A 15,183-nucleotide genomic window follows, 5' to 3' on the forward strand; every position below is an offset into this window, starting at 1 on the left:
GTTGATAGGAGAGTTGCTTTTTATAGTAAACAATTCAAGACGCTCGCTTGATGTAAAGAATGCCTCTGTGCCTTATAGTTTGCACCTCGGCCCCAACGTAGGCGGCGCTTTGAAAATATCTTCATCTCTTCCAACGGCTTCTTGACCGCTTAGCATATTTCATTCCCAATGGATGTTTCTTCGATTCTTCCAAACACTTTCCTTCGGGAATTCTGACGAGGGGCAGTCCCCTGGTTGCCTGTCTTATCAGCCTGCTCTGAAGATCCACTCTGTGCATGTTGTCCCTGTGCCACCAGACTTGCCGAAAATCCATCAACTCGGAGCCCCGTGCAGAAGTGGCACCTTTTCCGTCTCCTTGGCCTCACGGGTCCAAAATATGACGTGGACCGTTTCCCTGCAGACGGATAAAGTGAGAGATTCTGCAGCTAGCGGAGGCATTGGGGTCCAGGTGATGATTGCTTTTGGAACCCACCAAATACAGTTGTCCCTGGGCTCGCAGGAGAGCTGTGTTTCACCTTCTGCCCTTGCAGAGTGGTGAAAGCATTCAGATCTTTGTTCTGTGCAGAAGGGACGTTGCGCGGTGCAAGGCCCTGGATGTTATCTCATCTGATCCCTTTTGCACGCCAACGAGTCCTTGGAGCTGAGGAGAAAGGAATTATTGGGGTGCAGAAATGCAAGTGGAGGTGGGCTCCTTAGTTTGGTTAATGAGAGCTCCTGTGCTGTCCTGTGAGTCTAACGACTTTTGTGTAAAGGGAAAAAATACGTATCTTGTAAAAATAAAAATATATTTCGCTTAAGGGGTGTTAGGGCTTGGAGCTTCATAAATGCCATGTTTTTCAATATGTTATTCCTAGCTCTATAGTCTTGAAAATCTTTTAAAACAACCTGCACGACAGTTTCACAAATTCAGTAAACAAAAGAGGAAGTATCGGATGTTAATTTTCACTAAATTTCACCACTAAAATTCTGAAAATTCACAAAAGAGCGATAATGCTACAATTCCCAAATCCCCAAAGATCTTTTAAAATTAGATTTGCTGACACCGCAGAGGCCCATAATCATTTTTTATTAATTCGTTTAGCTAAATGGTGTCCCGTTTTATTTCCTTTCAGAAAGAAACATTTTCAATTTGGAAAATGGAGAACGATTTATGATTTCATCAAGCCAATGGCAAACAATTGGTCAAAGGGTAGTGATTCAGAAAGTTAACAAAATAAACACTGTTCTCATTAGGAATACCAAGGCCAGTAAGAGGAGTAGTGATGACAATAACAGGCACATACAGGTTCTATTTTAATGGGAAAACATGAAAAAAAATCAAACCTTTAAAATAAATTAAAATTTTACCCATGTGCACATAAAAACAGTTGTCATCGATAATAAATCATGAATAAAGATGTGATCAGAATTTTTGGGATGACTGCGAAGGGGCTGTGCACTGTAGGCCTTACCATGTGCTCTCCAGGGTCCGATTAGTAACTACAGAATTGGGGAGATAAACAAGTGTTCAAGAGTTCTCAACCATTCGTTGAGCCATTATAAATTTGTGAATAGCTTTAAAGTCAGCTGTGCATTTTTTTTTTTTCATGGTGAAAAACACATAACCATCAATATCTCAATATTTCAATATATCAATATCAATATTCAGTATATTGATATCAATATATCCATATTTCCAGGGTCTGGCCCCATCCTGAGAACACCTACCTGAAGGTCAGACTCCTAAGAGGATGAGATTAACTGGTCCGGTTTCTCACTCTGGGCCACTTGGGTTCCTCACTTGGAAGCCCCTGGGTGATTTGGGTGGGCATCCGTCCAAGGCACGATTTCCCAACGGAGGCACGTCCCCCGCAGTTCCAAATATAAGCGGAATGCATCGCCCGGAATCCAGCCAGCTGTCGTCACATCTGTGCTTTGCAGCTGTCCCCCTGCTACTCCCACACAAGACCCCACTGAAATAGGTATGCGTCACCCAGAACCGCTATCTCTGAAGAGCTGGGTCCGTAGAAATGATCCAGAGAAGGACAATGTGCCGATTTCCCCTCAATGGAAAAGAATGAAAACGGCTGTAGACCGAAGAAGGAGTTAGGGGGGATGGGGCCATTGACATCGCAGCCTCGTCAAACCCTAATCGTGTCCCAAAGGTCCAGCCTCCAAATACCATCCCCTTGAGGGTTACAGCTTCAACATACGAATTTGGGAGACACAGGCATTCAGTTAATGCAGAAGGTCTCATTCAGGCCATAACCTTAATCTCACAGGGGAGATGTTTCCTCTTGTTTTTCGAGCTAAAGACCTTTGCGTGATGAGATTGGTAGAGATCCGAGCAGAGGTGGGCTTTTAAAAATGTATATTCTGTAATGACATGTGCCAACATTTGGAAGACCTCCACGTGACTTCAGGATGTTGCAGAATCCTAAGTGGGTAAAAGATCCGTCTGAAGTTCAAGGCAGCCCCATGGGCTTTGACGTTACAGAGCAGGAAAATTTACGGATGGGTTTTCAGATTCCATGTTGCCTTGCCTTGAAGGAACCGCCGATTGTCAAGCTTTGGTCAAAGCATCAAAGAAGAGTGTCCACCATTGTGTGGAAAGGTTATCAAAACCCTCCCCCCTTTTCTAATGAAACATCTGGGTGAGGCCAGATGTTTTTCCTATATGTCAACCCGAATAACGTAGGGTAACAAAATGAATGTAGGAGCAAATACTTCTGAGAAATCAGCCAGAGACTAAAGAGATTTGTAAATGTGTAAACAATGCTACTCCTCCCCCCCAAAAAATTTTTCTTTGGGAAAATATATTTTATTTTTCCATAGAAACATGTTATTTATGTAAGATGTAATGAATTTACTATTATTGTTATCTTTAAATGTGTGAAATAAGTAAATATCGAAAATGCTCAGTTTTAATTTCTAGTACAGAAAATGTGGATATTTAGACCCTACATAAACAAAAGCTGTTTGGGTTCCTCAATAGTTTTTAAGAGTGTCAAGGAGTCTTGTGATGAAAATGTCTGAGAAAGCCTGCTAGACTGCATAAATTAGGATGCTTTTTAGCTGAAGTGACAGAAAGGCCAACTCAAAATGGCTAAAACCATAAAGACAGAATCATGTAGGAAGACCTACTGAGGTTTGGGGCCTCTGAGGTGGGGTAATCTGAGAGGTCGCTGTTATCCTCCAGTGGCCGGGTTCTCTGCCTCTTGTGATCCTGCCCTTCACAGATCATTGACCAGTTTCACTCATGGTGGAAGATGGCTGCTGTAGCTCCAGCCATCGTAGCCTCACCCGTCAATAGCCAGAGGCCCAATTAAGACCATTTCCTCCCCGCTTTCCTCTTTTAAAAGTAAAGATTTCCTTCCAGAGGCCGCCAGCGCACCTCTCATTCCTAATTAACACACAACGAGACCCTCACTAAAATTGAGGGTCACAGGTGAGGTCACAGGAATCCAGGAGCAAAATCCCAACTTTGTCAATAACGAGCAAGAGAACAGTGGTTGCGTGGTAGCCAGTAGCAGGTGCTATAAAGCCTTTGCTTATTTTGTATCAAGTTGCTTGCAACTGTAGTTGTTTCCATATTTCTATGTCAACCTTTATCAATGTATAAAATATAGATGTATACTTTCAATTGTGATACACACACATATATATGTGTATGCATATTGCAAATATTTTCGCCCATTGTTTTGCTCATCTTTCGCCTCAATTCGCAGGGCCTTTGTCACAAAAAACGTGTTACCAATCAAATTGGTTGGTGTCTTTTGGAAGCTTCCGGATTTAAAAAACGTCCTGTGACTCACCGATAATATGGTCTCTGGTTTACGAACAAAAGGATGCATTTTCTCCGAATGGCTCTTTAGGAGAATGCAGCCTCACGGGGCAGTCAGCAAACAGCTTTTCGCAGGCACACGGAGGAGAGACTGCCTTCCGTGGAGCGCGTCCACACCGGAGGTCCCCAGGCGCCCCCTCTGCACGGCTTCCTGGAGAACCACACGCACAGCAGCCCAGCAACGTCCACGGCGGGGTTGCATGCTCTGGGTTTAAAAATGGGCCTCCCCTTTGCCCCCGGGGGTCAGCGCGGATGGCCTGGGGCTTCCTGCCTTCTGCCCCACTTTCTGAGCACAAACTCGGAGCAGGAAGGAGCGGGTGGGAGGAGACGAGTGGGTTGGGTATGTGGGGCAGGCGATGGTATCCGGTGCTGGGAAACCGACGCACCCAGCTCAGGCATCTTAAACCGTCTCTTGAAACATCTCTGCGGTTTTCCTCCCCGTTCTTGTCTCTGGCTGCCCTCTCCAGCCATCCCGGCTCCCGCTGTGGCCTCCCCACTGGGTCCCAACGTCAAAGCCGTCAGTGCCGGTCAAGCTGCAGCGTCGTGCATCGAGGGGGCTTGTTAATGCAAACGTCCTCATCTCCAGACTCAGTTTTCTGATTCCGGGGCGTCTAAGTGGATCCCAGAACGTGCATTTCTTAGAATTGCCCCCAGGGGGGACGTGGAGGCTGCCAGTCCAGGGCTGTCCCAGGGCTCACTGGGAAAACCAAAGATGGGGGGAGGGCTCAGAGCCACACCCAGCTCAGAGGGGTGGGAGATGAGGCCACTGGGGTGGGGGGTGATGCTTCCTTCTTTCAACCCCATCCTGACCTTATTTCCTGTTCTCCTGCGAGTTGGATGGAACGTTGGTATTCCAAGGAAACCCTGATTTTCCGAGAGCTTCTTCCTGGGTGGGGAATCATAATGACAGGGTTGGTTTAGGGGTGGGGGTGGAAGGAATGCGCTGCCTCGCCGCCCGGGTTTCAGTATAGCATGTAAACTGCTCGTTTCCCCCCCGCAAGCCAGCAAGAATGCACCGTTAATCCCCAAACCCGGAATGCGGCAGTTTAACTCTCCCGGCCTCTCTGGTCCTTTCCGGGGCCGATGAAATCCTGTCCTTCCTCCAGCCCATGTCTTTGTTTGGGAGAGTCCTGACAAAACCGGGTGGGGGTAATCCTGGCATCCGGTGGGTGGAGAACAGAGATGCTGCTCAACACCCTAATGGCACAGGATGCCCAGCACAGCAAAGGCTTGACCCTCGAGAAGCAAGACCCCAGGACGGAACCCCAGAATGACTTGACCTTTGCTCCTGGGAAGCTGCCCAGGGGCGCATGATGGGCGTAAAGGAGCCCAGAGGTTTTTGCTCAGCTTGGAGAGAGAGCCATGTGTCAGCCAGGGAGAGGGCGAGAGAGCTGCGGAGAGCGAGGTGGGAGGCAGCCATTTGCCTGCTAACCAGCTAATCAATTCCTCCTCGGCCGACAGCATTCATCCATCTTGAGAACGCAGAGCCCCGATGGTGTGCACTGGGTTTCGTGTTTGATCGTTCCATGCAGAGACCCCTGACACAAACTTCGAAGACGTGGTGGGATGATCTGGGAGATGGAACGCTCCCACGTCTTTTCTTAGGGTCTGGCAGAGGGCTCAGCCCTAGGCGGCTTCCACCCAGAAGTCTCTCTTCTTCCAGGGGAGTTTCTCAGCCTGGGGTGATTTGGTCCCCAGAGGCCACAGGGCCATGTCTGGAGAGATTTCTGGTTGTTACAACTGGGAGGGAGGTCTGGCTCCTGGCGTCTGGTGGGTGGAGACCAGGGATGCTGCCCAACACCCTACAGCGCCCAGGAGGACCCACTACAGAGAGTGGTCCGGCCCCATTGTCAGTAGTGCTGAGGCTGAGAAACCCTGACCTCACATGAGAGATTAATATCTGTCCATCCATCTATCTATCTATCCATCTATCTATCCATCCATCTATCCACCCACCCATCCATCCATCCATCATCTATCTATCCATCTATCTATCTATCTATCCATCCATCCATCCATCCATCCATCCACCCACCCACCCACCCATCAATCTATCCATCCATCCATCTATCCATCCATCCATCTATCCATCTATCCATCCATCCATCTATCCATCTATCCATCTATCCATCCATCCATCCATCCATCCATCCATCTATCTATCTATCCATCTATCTATCTATCCATCCATCCATCCATCCATCCATCCACCCACCCACCCACCCATCCATCTATCCATCCATCCATCTATCCATCCATCCATCCATCTATCCATCCATCCATCCATCCATCTATCCATCTATCCATCCATCTATCCATCCATCTATCCATCCATCTATCCATCTATCCATCCATCCATCCATCCATCCATCCATCCATCCATCTATCCATCCATCCATCCATCCATCCATCCATCCATCCATCTATCCATCCATCCATCTATCCATCTATCCATCCATCTATCCATCCATCCATCCATCCATCCATCCATCCATCCATCCATCTATCCATCTATCCATCCATCTATCCATCCATCCATCCATCCATCCATCCATCCATCCATCCATCTATCCATCCATCTGTCTATCCATCCATCCATCTATCTATCCATCCTAGTTATCTATCATCTACCTATGATGTATAATCTACCATTCTATGTATTTTATCATTTACCATTTCTCTATCATTTATCTACCAATTATCTATGTATCTGTCTATCCATCCTAGTTATCTATCATCTACCTATTACCTATAGTGATCTATAATCTATCATTCTATGTATTATCTATCATCTATTATTTCTCTATTTATCTGTCATCTATCTATCTAATCTATCTGTCTATCTACCCATCCATCCATCCTGGTTATCTATCATCTACCTTGATCTATAATGATGTATAATCTACCATTCCATGTATTATCTATCATTTATCATTTCTCTATCTATGATCTATCTACCAATTATCTATCTATCTGTTTATCTCCCTGTCTATCTACCTGTCTGTCTATCTATCCATCCATCCTAGTTATCTATCATCTACCTATTATCTATAATGATCTATAATCTATCATTCTATGTATTATCTATCATCTATTATTTCTCTATTTATCATCTATCATCTGTCTATCATCTGTCTTCTATCTATCTATCTATCTATCTATCTATCTATCTATCTCTCTGTCTATCTCCTGTCACCTATCTACCATCTTTGTATCTATCTATCATTTATCTATTTACCTATCTATCTATGTATCATCTATTTATCATCTATATATGTATCTATATCTATGTACCTATATCTATCATCTATCTATCTATCTATATCTATTTTTTACAATATTTAGCAATCCAGCAATGAGCCTGCCCCCCAGGGGACACTGGTGATGTCTGGAGACATTTCTGATGTCACAGCTGGGGAGAGCATGCTCCGGGCTTCTGGAAAGTGGAGATCAGGGATGCTGCTCCACACCCTACAGTGCACAGCATGGCCCCACATCAGAGAATTACCCAGCTCTGAGGGCCCTTAGTGGGTGGTGGATATCCTGCTGGTGTGACTTCTAACCCAGGGAAAGGGGACCAGCTGGGAGTGTCCCCCCGTGCCGTGAAGGAGGCAGGAGCTGTCTGGGACCTTTTGAAATGGATCTCTTGTTATTGGGATGGTCTCATAGGAGACTTTCCCCATAGGAGGGCCCTCCTCACAGAGGTCACACAGGAGCTCAGCACTCTACAGTTTGCTCACTGGAGCAGGAGAAGCCAGAATGGGGCCACATGGGATGACCATAGCCCAGGATGGAGGGGGCCCTTGGCCAGTATTGGCGCCAACAGCCGCACAAGCTGAGGCCAGGAAGGCTCCCCTTCCTCTGGAAGCAAGGGGGCCGTTGGGGGCTGAGCGGGACTCGAATCAGAACTGACCCTTCCTGCCACTGTCCAGCTTCTCCACAGTGTTTCTCCTCCTTTAGGCTGGCTGGGCGCAGCTAGAAAACCAGGCACCGACAGCAGAGGATGCTCCACTGACAACTTCTCGGACCCTGATGCTTCCACCGATGGTTCAGAGAGGGTAGGGATTTCAAGGAGCCTTCCAGAGGCTCTATGAAGTCCTGCAGATATCTTATAAGGCCTTGGTAATGGGTCAAGCATGTGTACACCACCCCAGGGGGCCAAGGAGGGCCATGCCCTTTTTCTGTTGAGACAGACCAGGGATCCTCTCATTGCACACCAGATCTGCACTTTTTTTTTTTTTTCGGTGAGGAAGATTGGCCCTGAGCGAACATCTGTTGCCAACTTCCTTATTTTGTATGTGGGACACCGCCACAGCATAGCTTGATAACCAGTGTGTAGGACCACGCCTGGGATCTGAACCTACAAACCCCAGGCTGCTGAAGAGGAGTGCACGAACCTAACCATTACACCACCAGGCCGGCTCCCTAGATCTGCATTTTTGAGGCCGTGAGTGTGGATAGGGTCAGCGTGATGAGGTGGGGCCCTGCCCTCACGTTTCCCAGCTGGCCTCGCCCAGTTCCGTCGTCACCTGGATGCGATTTCTTAACCACTCTGGGCCCATCTGTAACCTAGAGCTGGAAACACCTCCTCTATCTGTCCGTCAAGGCTGATAGCTATGATCAACTGTTACTGCCGTCTCTGTGGCCGGGTGCTGAGGACTTGGGGCTCCTTCCTCCTCTGTGCCTCCCCTTCTTCTCCAAGGCAAAGGAGCCCTGATCGCTCCTAAGCAGGCAAAGCCCCCATTCCCCGTGGGGTCGCGAGGGGGGACTTATCATAATGGGGCATCAGATGAAATTCAGCAAAGCCCTGCTCCGGGGGAGCCACATTCCTTGGACATCCACGGCCCACTGCACCGATAGGGTTCCCATGGATGACGTCCCCTCGGCCCTTCTAAGATTTCTTTTCTCACTTTTGGAGCCTGAATTGTCTTGGTTCTCAAAGTGTAAGATATGGAACCCTGGGGGGGGGTTCCCTGAGGCCCACAACTGCGTGGGGGGTGGGGCGGGGGGACAAAAGGGTTCTCATAATAATGTGGAGACCTCATTCGTCATTTTTAACTGTGTTGACGTCTGCAGTGGTGGTGTAGAAGTGACGTGGGTTGGACATGCTGGGGCACAGGGCTGGTTTAAGTGGGGAGATGACCCCGTCTGGTTCTTCTCCCTCCGTTCCCTCCCTCCAGGTGACACTTGTGGAGCAGGAAGTCTAGTTGCTCAGTTCCTGCGCAACAGGAACGTCAAGTCCTTCTGTTGATATATATGCCCCTTGCACGCTTGAGACAGCAGTGCAATGACAAGCTACGGGACCAAGGAGGTCCACCGAGATGGGAGAGTTCCTGAAATAATTGCTTCTTCCACACTCAAGGTGTGTGTCCCAGATGCTCAGCTCCCCAGGACTGCATCCCTGGGCGCCGGCTTCCCTGCTCCTCTTCCCTTCTCTCTGTACATTCAATGTATTCATGCTGCAGCCGGAGGTTTCAAACTGGTGGCCCCGGGGTGGGGGTGGGGGAGGCGCCACATTTGAACCACAGAGCTCCTCGGCCCACCCAGTTCAGGACTGTTGACTCGAACGACTTGCCCATAATCAGGACAGTCCATGAAATAACCCGGGACTTCTTAGGACAAATCGTAAGGGCTGGCATGCCTGGTCCACATCCTCCCCTCTCCCCTGTAGTTGGCTGCAATGAGGGGTGCCGTCCCACTGCCCACCACCCCCAGGACCAGCTGGGCACCTTGGCCTTCCCAGACAGGTCCCTGCCGGCTTGGATCCTGGGGGCTCTGATCTAGACCCAGCACACGCAGAGGGTCCCTCCCAGGCCCCTTATCTCCAGCACTGGAGCTTTGGGGAGCCAGAAAGGACTTGGATGCAAAAGGCTGGGGGCGCTGATTTTCATGCATGCATCACACACTCATTTATTCGTTCACTCAGTCGTGCATTGAATTAATTCACTCACGCACATGCACACATTCATTCATGAGTACACGCAGTCATTCATTCAGTCACGCCTACGTGAACTCATTCACTCCTGCGTGCACCCACTCATGCCTGCATGAACTCACTCCTTCCTTTACTCATTCAGGCATTCAACTCACTCATTCACTCAGTCATTCCTTTATTCCCTCGTGCATGCATTCACTTATTCATTCTCCTAGTCTGCAGCCCCGAATTCGGTAAGACTCTTTTCTGCCCAGGCCGGGCTGGGCTGTTGCCCGCGCGGCCTCCTCCCTGGGCCGTGGGCGGAGCAGCGCGCTGGCCTTGGGCCCAGGCCCCGCGCAGCCATGGCAAACATTTACTCTGGGACGGGCTGGATAAAGGTTACCTGTGCCAATCTAGTAACCGCGGCCTCCCGGATTCAGCAGGGCTGGGGTTGTGGGGGGCAGGGGCGGGGACAGGAGTGTAAGGCAGCCACCGCCCCTCCCCGGCTCTCCCCGCGGCCGGCGGCGGAGGCGGACCCCAGGCGGGGCGGGGGCGGTGGCGGCCCAGACCCGGTCCCCGCGGCGGGCGGGTGGGGCCGGGCTTCCGGCGGGCGGCCAATCGCCGTCCTCGGGGCCTCCCAGCACCAGGCGGGCCGCGGCTGCCCGGGGGCACAGGAGTGCCGGGGGCGTGGAGGCGGCCTGGGCGCGGCGGGGGCCCGGAGGCACAGAGGCTGCCCGGGCGCGCAGGAGGTGCGAGGGGCGCAGGGGTGCGGGGGGCGCAGGCTGCCCGAGTCCGGAGGAGCGGCGAGGAGCGGGGTGCAGGGGCGGACCGGAGCAGAAGGGAGGAATCGGGGGGCGCCGGGCCAGGATGGGGGCAGAGGCCGCCCGGAGCGCACAGGCGGTGCGGGGGACGCAGGAGGAGGGCAGGGGGCGTGGAGGCCGCCTGGGCGCGGCGGAGGACCTGAGGGGGCTGGCAGAGGCTGCCCGAATTCGGAGGAGGGGTGAGGGGTAGGCGTGGGGGGTGGGGGGCGCAGTAGGGGGCCGAGCGGAAGCGGGTAGCTGGGGGCGCCTATCCCGGGCGGGGCAGAGCCGGCCCCGAGCGCACAGGCGGTGCGGGGAACGCAGAGGAGTGCGGGGGGCCGTGGAGGCCGCCTGGGTGCGGCGGGGGCCCCGGTGGGGCGGGCAGAGGCTGCCCGAATTCGGAGGAGGGGTGAGGTTCAGGGGTGTGGGGTGCAGTGGGGGGGGGGGGGCCCGAGCGGAAGGGGGTCATCGGGGAGTGGCGGCCTAGGGTGGCGGCACGGGCCGCCCGGAGCGCAGAGGAGCGGGTAGGGAATCCAGGGGCATGGGGCGGGGAGGTGGGGGGGTGGGGGGGGGGCAGACGCTGCCCTGGAGCCAGGAGGAAGTGCCAGCGCGGTGGGGCCGCTGAGGACACCGGGTGGGCAAAGGCTGGGTGCCAGAGGCTGTCGCGGAGCGCCGAGGAGACGCGGGGTGCGGGGGTGGCCGGGGTGCAATGGGGTCCCAGGTGACTCCAGGGCGGGCAGGGGGTCGAGGGGAGCCTGGGCGGAGGAGGAGGTGCAGGGTGTGGGGGTTGTGGAGGTGGCCAGGGTTGAGCGGGACCCAAGCGACACAGGGTTGGGTGGGTGGGTGGGGGGGGGGGGCGCTAGGTTGAGGCTGCAGCCACGGGTGTTGAGAATGCAAAGCTGTTGCCCGCAGGCCTGGAAATCTGCACGGCCCCCCGGAGACGACGCCTCTGCTAGGCCCGGCTGGAGGCCGGGGAGTCCGTCCCACCCACCGCGCCCAGGCGCGAGCCGGCCCCTGGGTGCCCACTGCGCGCGGAGCCGCGGACCATGTCGGGTGAGTCCGCGAATGCTGTTCTCCGTCAGCCTCCCTGTTCCTGCTGGCACACGGGACATTAGTCTGCGCTTGGCGAGACCCCCGCTTTACCCTCGCCATCCCCCCAAACCTCTCATCTCCCATTATCTGCCTCCCCAACGTCTCCCCGGGGCTGGAGGGGGCTGGCGTCACCCAGAGCAGTTGGAGATGTGGGAGGGGACCATTTATAGCTCGGTGGGGGGCGTTGGGATTTCCTCATTCTCCTGTAAAAAACAGCCCTGGGAGGGGCCTACCTGGGGCCGAGGGGTTAAGTGTGCGCGCTCCGCTTTGGCGGCCTTGAATTCACCGGTTCCGATCCTGGGCACCGACCTACACACGGCTCATCAAGCCTCGCTGTGGCAGCATCCCACATAGGACCAGAATGACCCACAACCAGGATATACAACTATGTACTGGGACTTTGGGGAGGAAAAAAAACAAAAAACAAAAAAAGAGGAAGATTGGCAACAGATGTTAGCTCAGGGCCAATCTTCCTCACGGAAGAAAAAAAACCTTAAAAAACCCAAAACACCTGGTTCCCTATTAGGGCCTCCCTACTCATTAAAAAAAAAAAAAAAAAAAAGCTCTGAGAGTTGAAATGGGCTGGTTTCTTGGCAATAGTGTTGAACTGTGGGAGACATTAACGGGAAGTTCATGCCCCTAAAACTCTGGGATGTCAAGGCCTTTGGGTACCCCCCCCCCCGCCCCCCATAATTTGTTATTCCCATAAAGAGCTCTGGTTAATCTCTGACCAGGGCAGCCGGCCTAGGGTGGCTGGCTGGCTGGGACTTCTGGCAAGGCCTGGCCCTCCAGGGCTCAGACTCGGTCCTGTCCGCCTGCCCTTGGGTTTTTCGAACATCACATGGGGACAGTCGGCTTCAGAGGCGGAGAGACGTGATGCGGAATATTTGCGAGAAAGAGGCCTGTCCTGTTGGTATTAAGACACCCCCCTGTTGCATCAGACCAGACCGGATCATTCGTGAGTCCAGTTTTTAAAAAAACAGGTTAGTTTTTGTCCAGAGGAGCGATGTGGTTACTCGCCGAGCGGCTTCTGTGCTGTCTTCCTCCTCACTGGCCATAGGAAGGGAGTTTGCGGGGACCGGGGCAAAAGGGGGCTTTTCTGTGGCGTGCTGTGAGATTCGGCTCCGAGGGGACGCAGAAAGCCTTCTCTGTTCCAGGGAGTGGTTTGGAGGTCTCCGGCATGAAAACCACGTTCCCCCAAAGCCGCTAGGGCCTGCATAATGGCAGCATTCAACCCCGGACATGCGGACCCATCTCCATCAGCCCTGGAATGTGCTGGGAGGGCCGATGTGGCCATCCAACACTTTGCAGGAAACAAAAGCCACCTTTCAGCAAAGGCGAGGGGCCGAGGAGGAAGCTGCCGGTGTTATTTCGGGGGGGGGGGGGGGGGGGAGGCTGGAAGATGAGTTGAATGGAGGGCAGGCTAGGAACAGAAGGAAACGTGTCTCCTAGCATCATCGTAAAACTGTCAGCCAGCACAGTCTTCAGGCTGCACTTGAGTTTGCAAGAATATCTTTTTTTCTTTACCTGGGGCTGGAGGACAGTGTTTTCCCGCTCTGTGCTCGTGCCAAAAATCCAGACCCCCGGGCGCCATGTTGCGTGGAAGCTCGCCCTGTCCGTGCGGTGGCCTTGGGTAATGGGGGATGTTCTTTGGTGCCACACCAAAACTTTGTGGTCTGGTAGTTTCTTCAGGGTAAAAGGCCATGTGGGAACGGAAGGTCTGTCGGTGAACGTTCCATCCTCTGTTCCGTTGGAATCCGCTGCTCTGAGTTTGCGCTGAGATGGAGCGCAGATCCAGGCGTGAATTTGCAGCACCGTGCCTGGGGCCGTGGTGGCTAACATTCAGAGACGCACGTCTTGGGGGTCGCTGGCCAGAGGGTCTCTTTTCTTCACTGCTGCCGTCTTCATCCTGTTGACAGGCTCAATGATCAGTCCACAGACATGGCAGTTCCCTCTGCTCCCAGGACCTCTCGGCCTACCCCCCGCGATAGATGTTGGTGTTTCTCATGCAGAAGCAGCCGATGCGTCCACACCGTGTGGGTCAGAAACACGAGCTGGTCAAAAATTTACTTGTTCTGGCGTCTGGTTTCATAACTCTCCAGTGAGGGAAGCCCGTTTTTATCAACCACGTTGAGTCAAAACAAATCTAGCAAATGAAGTATCAGTTTTCTTAGGTACGATGGAACGTGCTTCTGAGCAATGAAGGATTAGAAAATGAGCTGGTGAGATATTTTTCACGTCTTCATGTCGCCTTCCGGTTAGAAAGAATTGAACGCTCTCTTCAGGAATAGCCAACAGGAACGGCCACCACGATGAACTCATCCCGCAGCTCTGTTGGGAATTTACTTTTTCTTTGGGGAGGATCCGATCTGAAGTGCTTCAGTGGGAAATATAGTAGACCGTTACAAGGGTGGACATGAGGCTCGGTGGAAAAAGGTGATTCCTCAGTCAGAGAAGGGCGATTGAATGTGAAGTTAAACGTGGTGATCGCTGTCATTGTTTTCCCAGGGTGGGTACACCATGCCTGCGTCTGTTCCCTGACTTTAACGCCCCATTGTATGATTTTGCTCCGGGGGCCATAACAAAGGACCACAGATGGGGCGGCTTAAACAACACACACTGATGGTCTCCCCATCCTGGAGGCTGGATGTCTGGGATCCAGGTGTGGGCAGGGCTGGGTCCTCCTGCGGCCTCTCTCCTTGGCGTGTGGACGTGTCTCCTCCCCGTGTCCTCACGTGGTCGTCCGTCTGTGCGTGTCTGCATCCTCATCTCCTCTTCTCATAAGGACACCAGTCACACTGGATCAGGACCCCCCTAATGGTCCTCTTCTCTGGACGGCCAGTAGTCACGGGTGGTCTGTTCTGGTCCTGGGCTTCCCTAGTCACCGTGAGCTCTGGGGAGGAGTCCTCCAAGGACCTTTGTTTTCCTCCAGACCTCTTTCTGGGACGTTTTCCACCAGGATGTCTCTCCGCCCCTCAAACTCCTCGTGGCAGAGCTACGCGTCTCACCTTTTCCGTCATATTTTTCTCGTTCTGCACATTTCTGTGAATACTATCTGTGTCCCTAGAGAGTGAACGGTGCATTGTTTTAAGCCAGTTGTTTAAAAAAACTAGATAGATAGTTAAATAGATAGATAGATACATGATACATAGATAGATAGATAGATGGATGGTAAATAGCTAGCTAGCTAGATGATAGATGACAGGTTATAGATAGATAGGTGATAGACGGATGATAGATAATAGATTGTTTATAGATAAATAGTAGATAGATGATAGATTTGACACATAGTTACACAGATGGTAGACAGATGACAGATGATGGATTATTCATAGATGATAGAAAGATGATAGATAATAGGTTGATTGTAGATAAATGATAGATAGATGATAGATGCATGGATGGTAGATAGATAACAGATGATAGATAGATAGATGATAGATGATAGATAAATAGATGATAGATGGTAGATAGATGATAGATGGATAGATAGATGGTAGATAGATAGATAAATGATAGATGGATAGATAGATGATAGATGGATAGATAGATGA

At 51.8% G+C, this 15,183-nt stretch overlaps 1 protein-coding gene across 3 annotated transcripts in view; it reads left to right on the top strand.

Moving 5' to 3' along the window:
- The first annotated feature begins 10,379 nt into the window (after positions 1–10,379).
- Positions 10,380–15,183, top strand: part of GYG2 (glycogenin 2) — a 69,788-nt gene continuing 64,984 nt past the window's right edge. For 2 of the 3 annotated variants that reach the window (XM_070603600.1, XM_070603602.1), the window contains exons 1-2: positions 10,383–10,486; positions 11,450–11,590. In XM_070603600.1, coding sequence (XP_070459701.1) covers positions 11,584–11,590 — 7 coding nt within the window. In that variant the 5' untranslated portion in view covers positions 10,383–10,486; positions 11,450–11,583. Of the gene's footprint in view, positions 10,487–11,449; positions 11,591–15,183 lie in introns of all 3 variants that reach the window. The other variant, XM_070603599.1, reaches the window with a different exon arrangement.

This window comes from Equus przewalskii, chromosome X, assembly GCF_037783145.1.
Source record: "Equus przewalskii isolate Varuska chromosome X, EquPr2, whole genome shotgun sequence".
Classification (NCBI taxonomy): domain Eukaryota; kingdom Metazoa; phylum Chordata; class Mammalia; order Perissodactyla; family Equidae; genus Equus; species Equus przewalskii.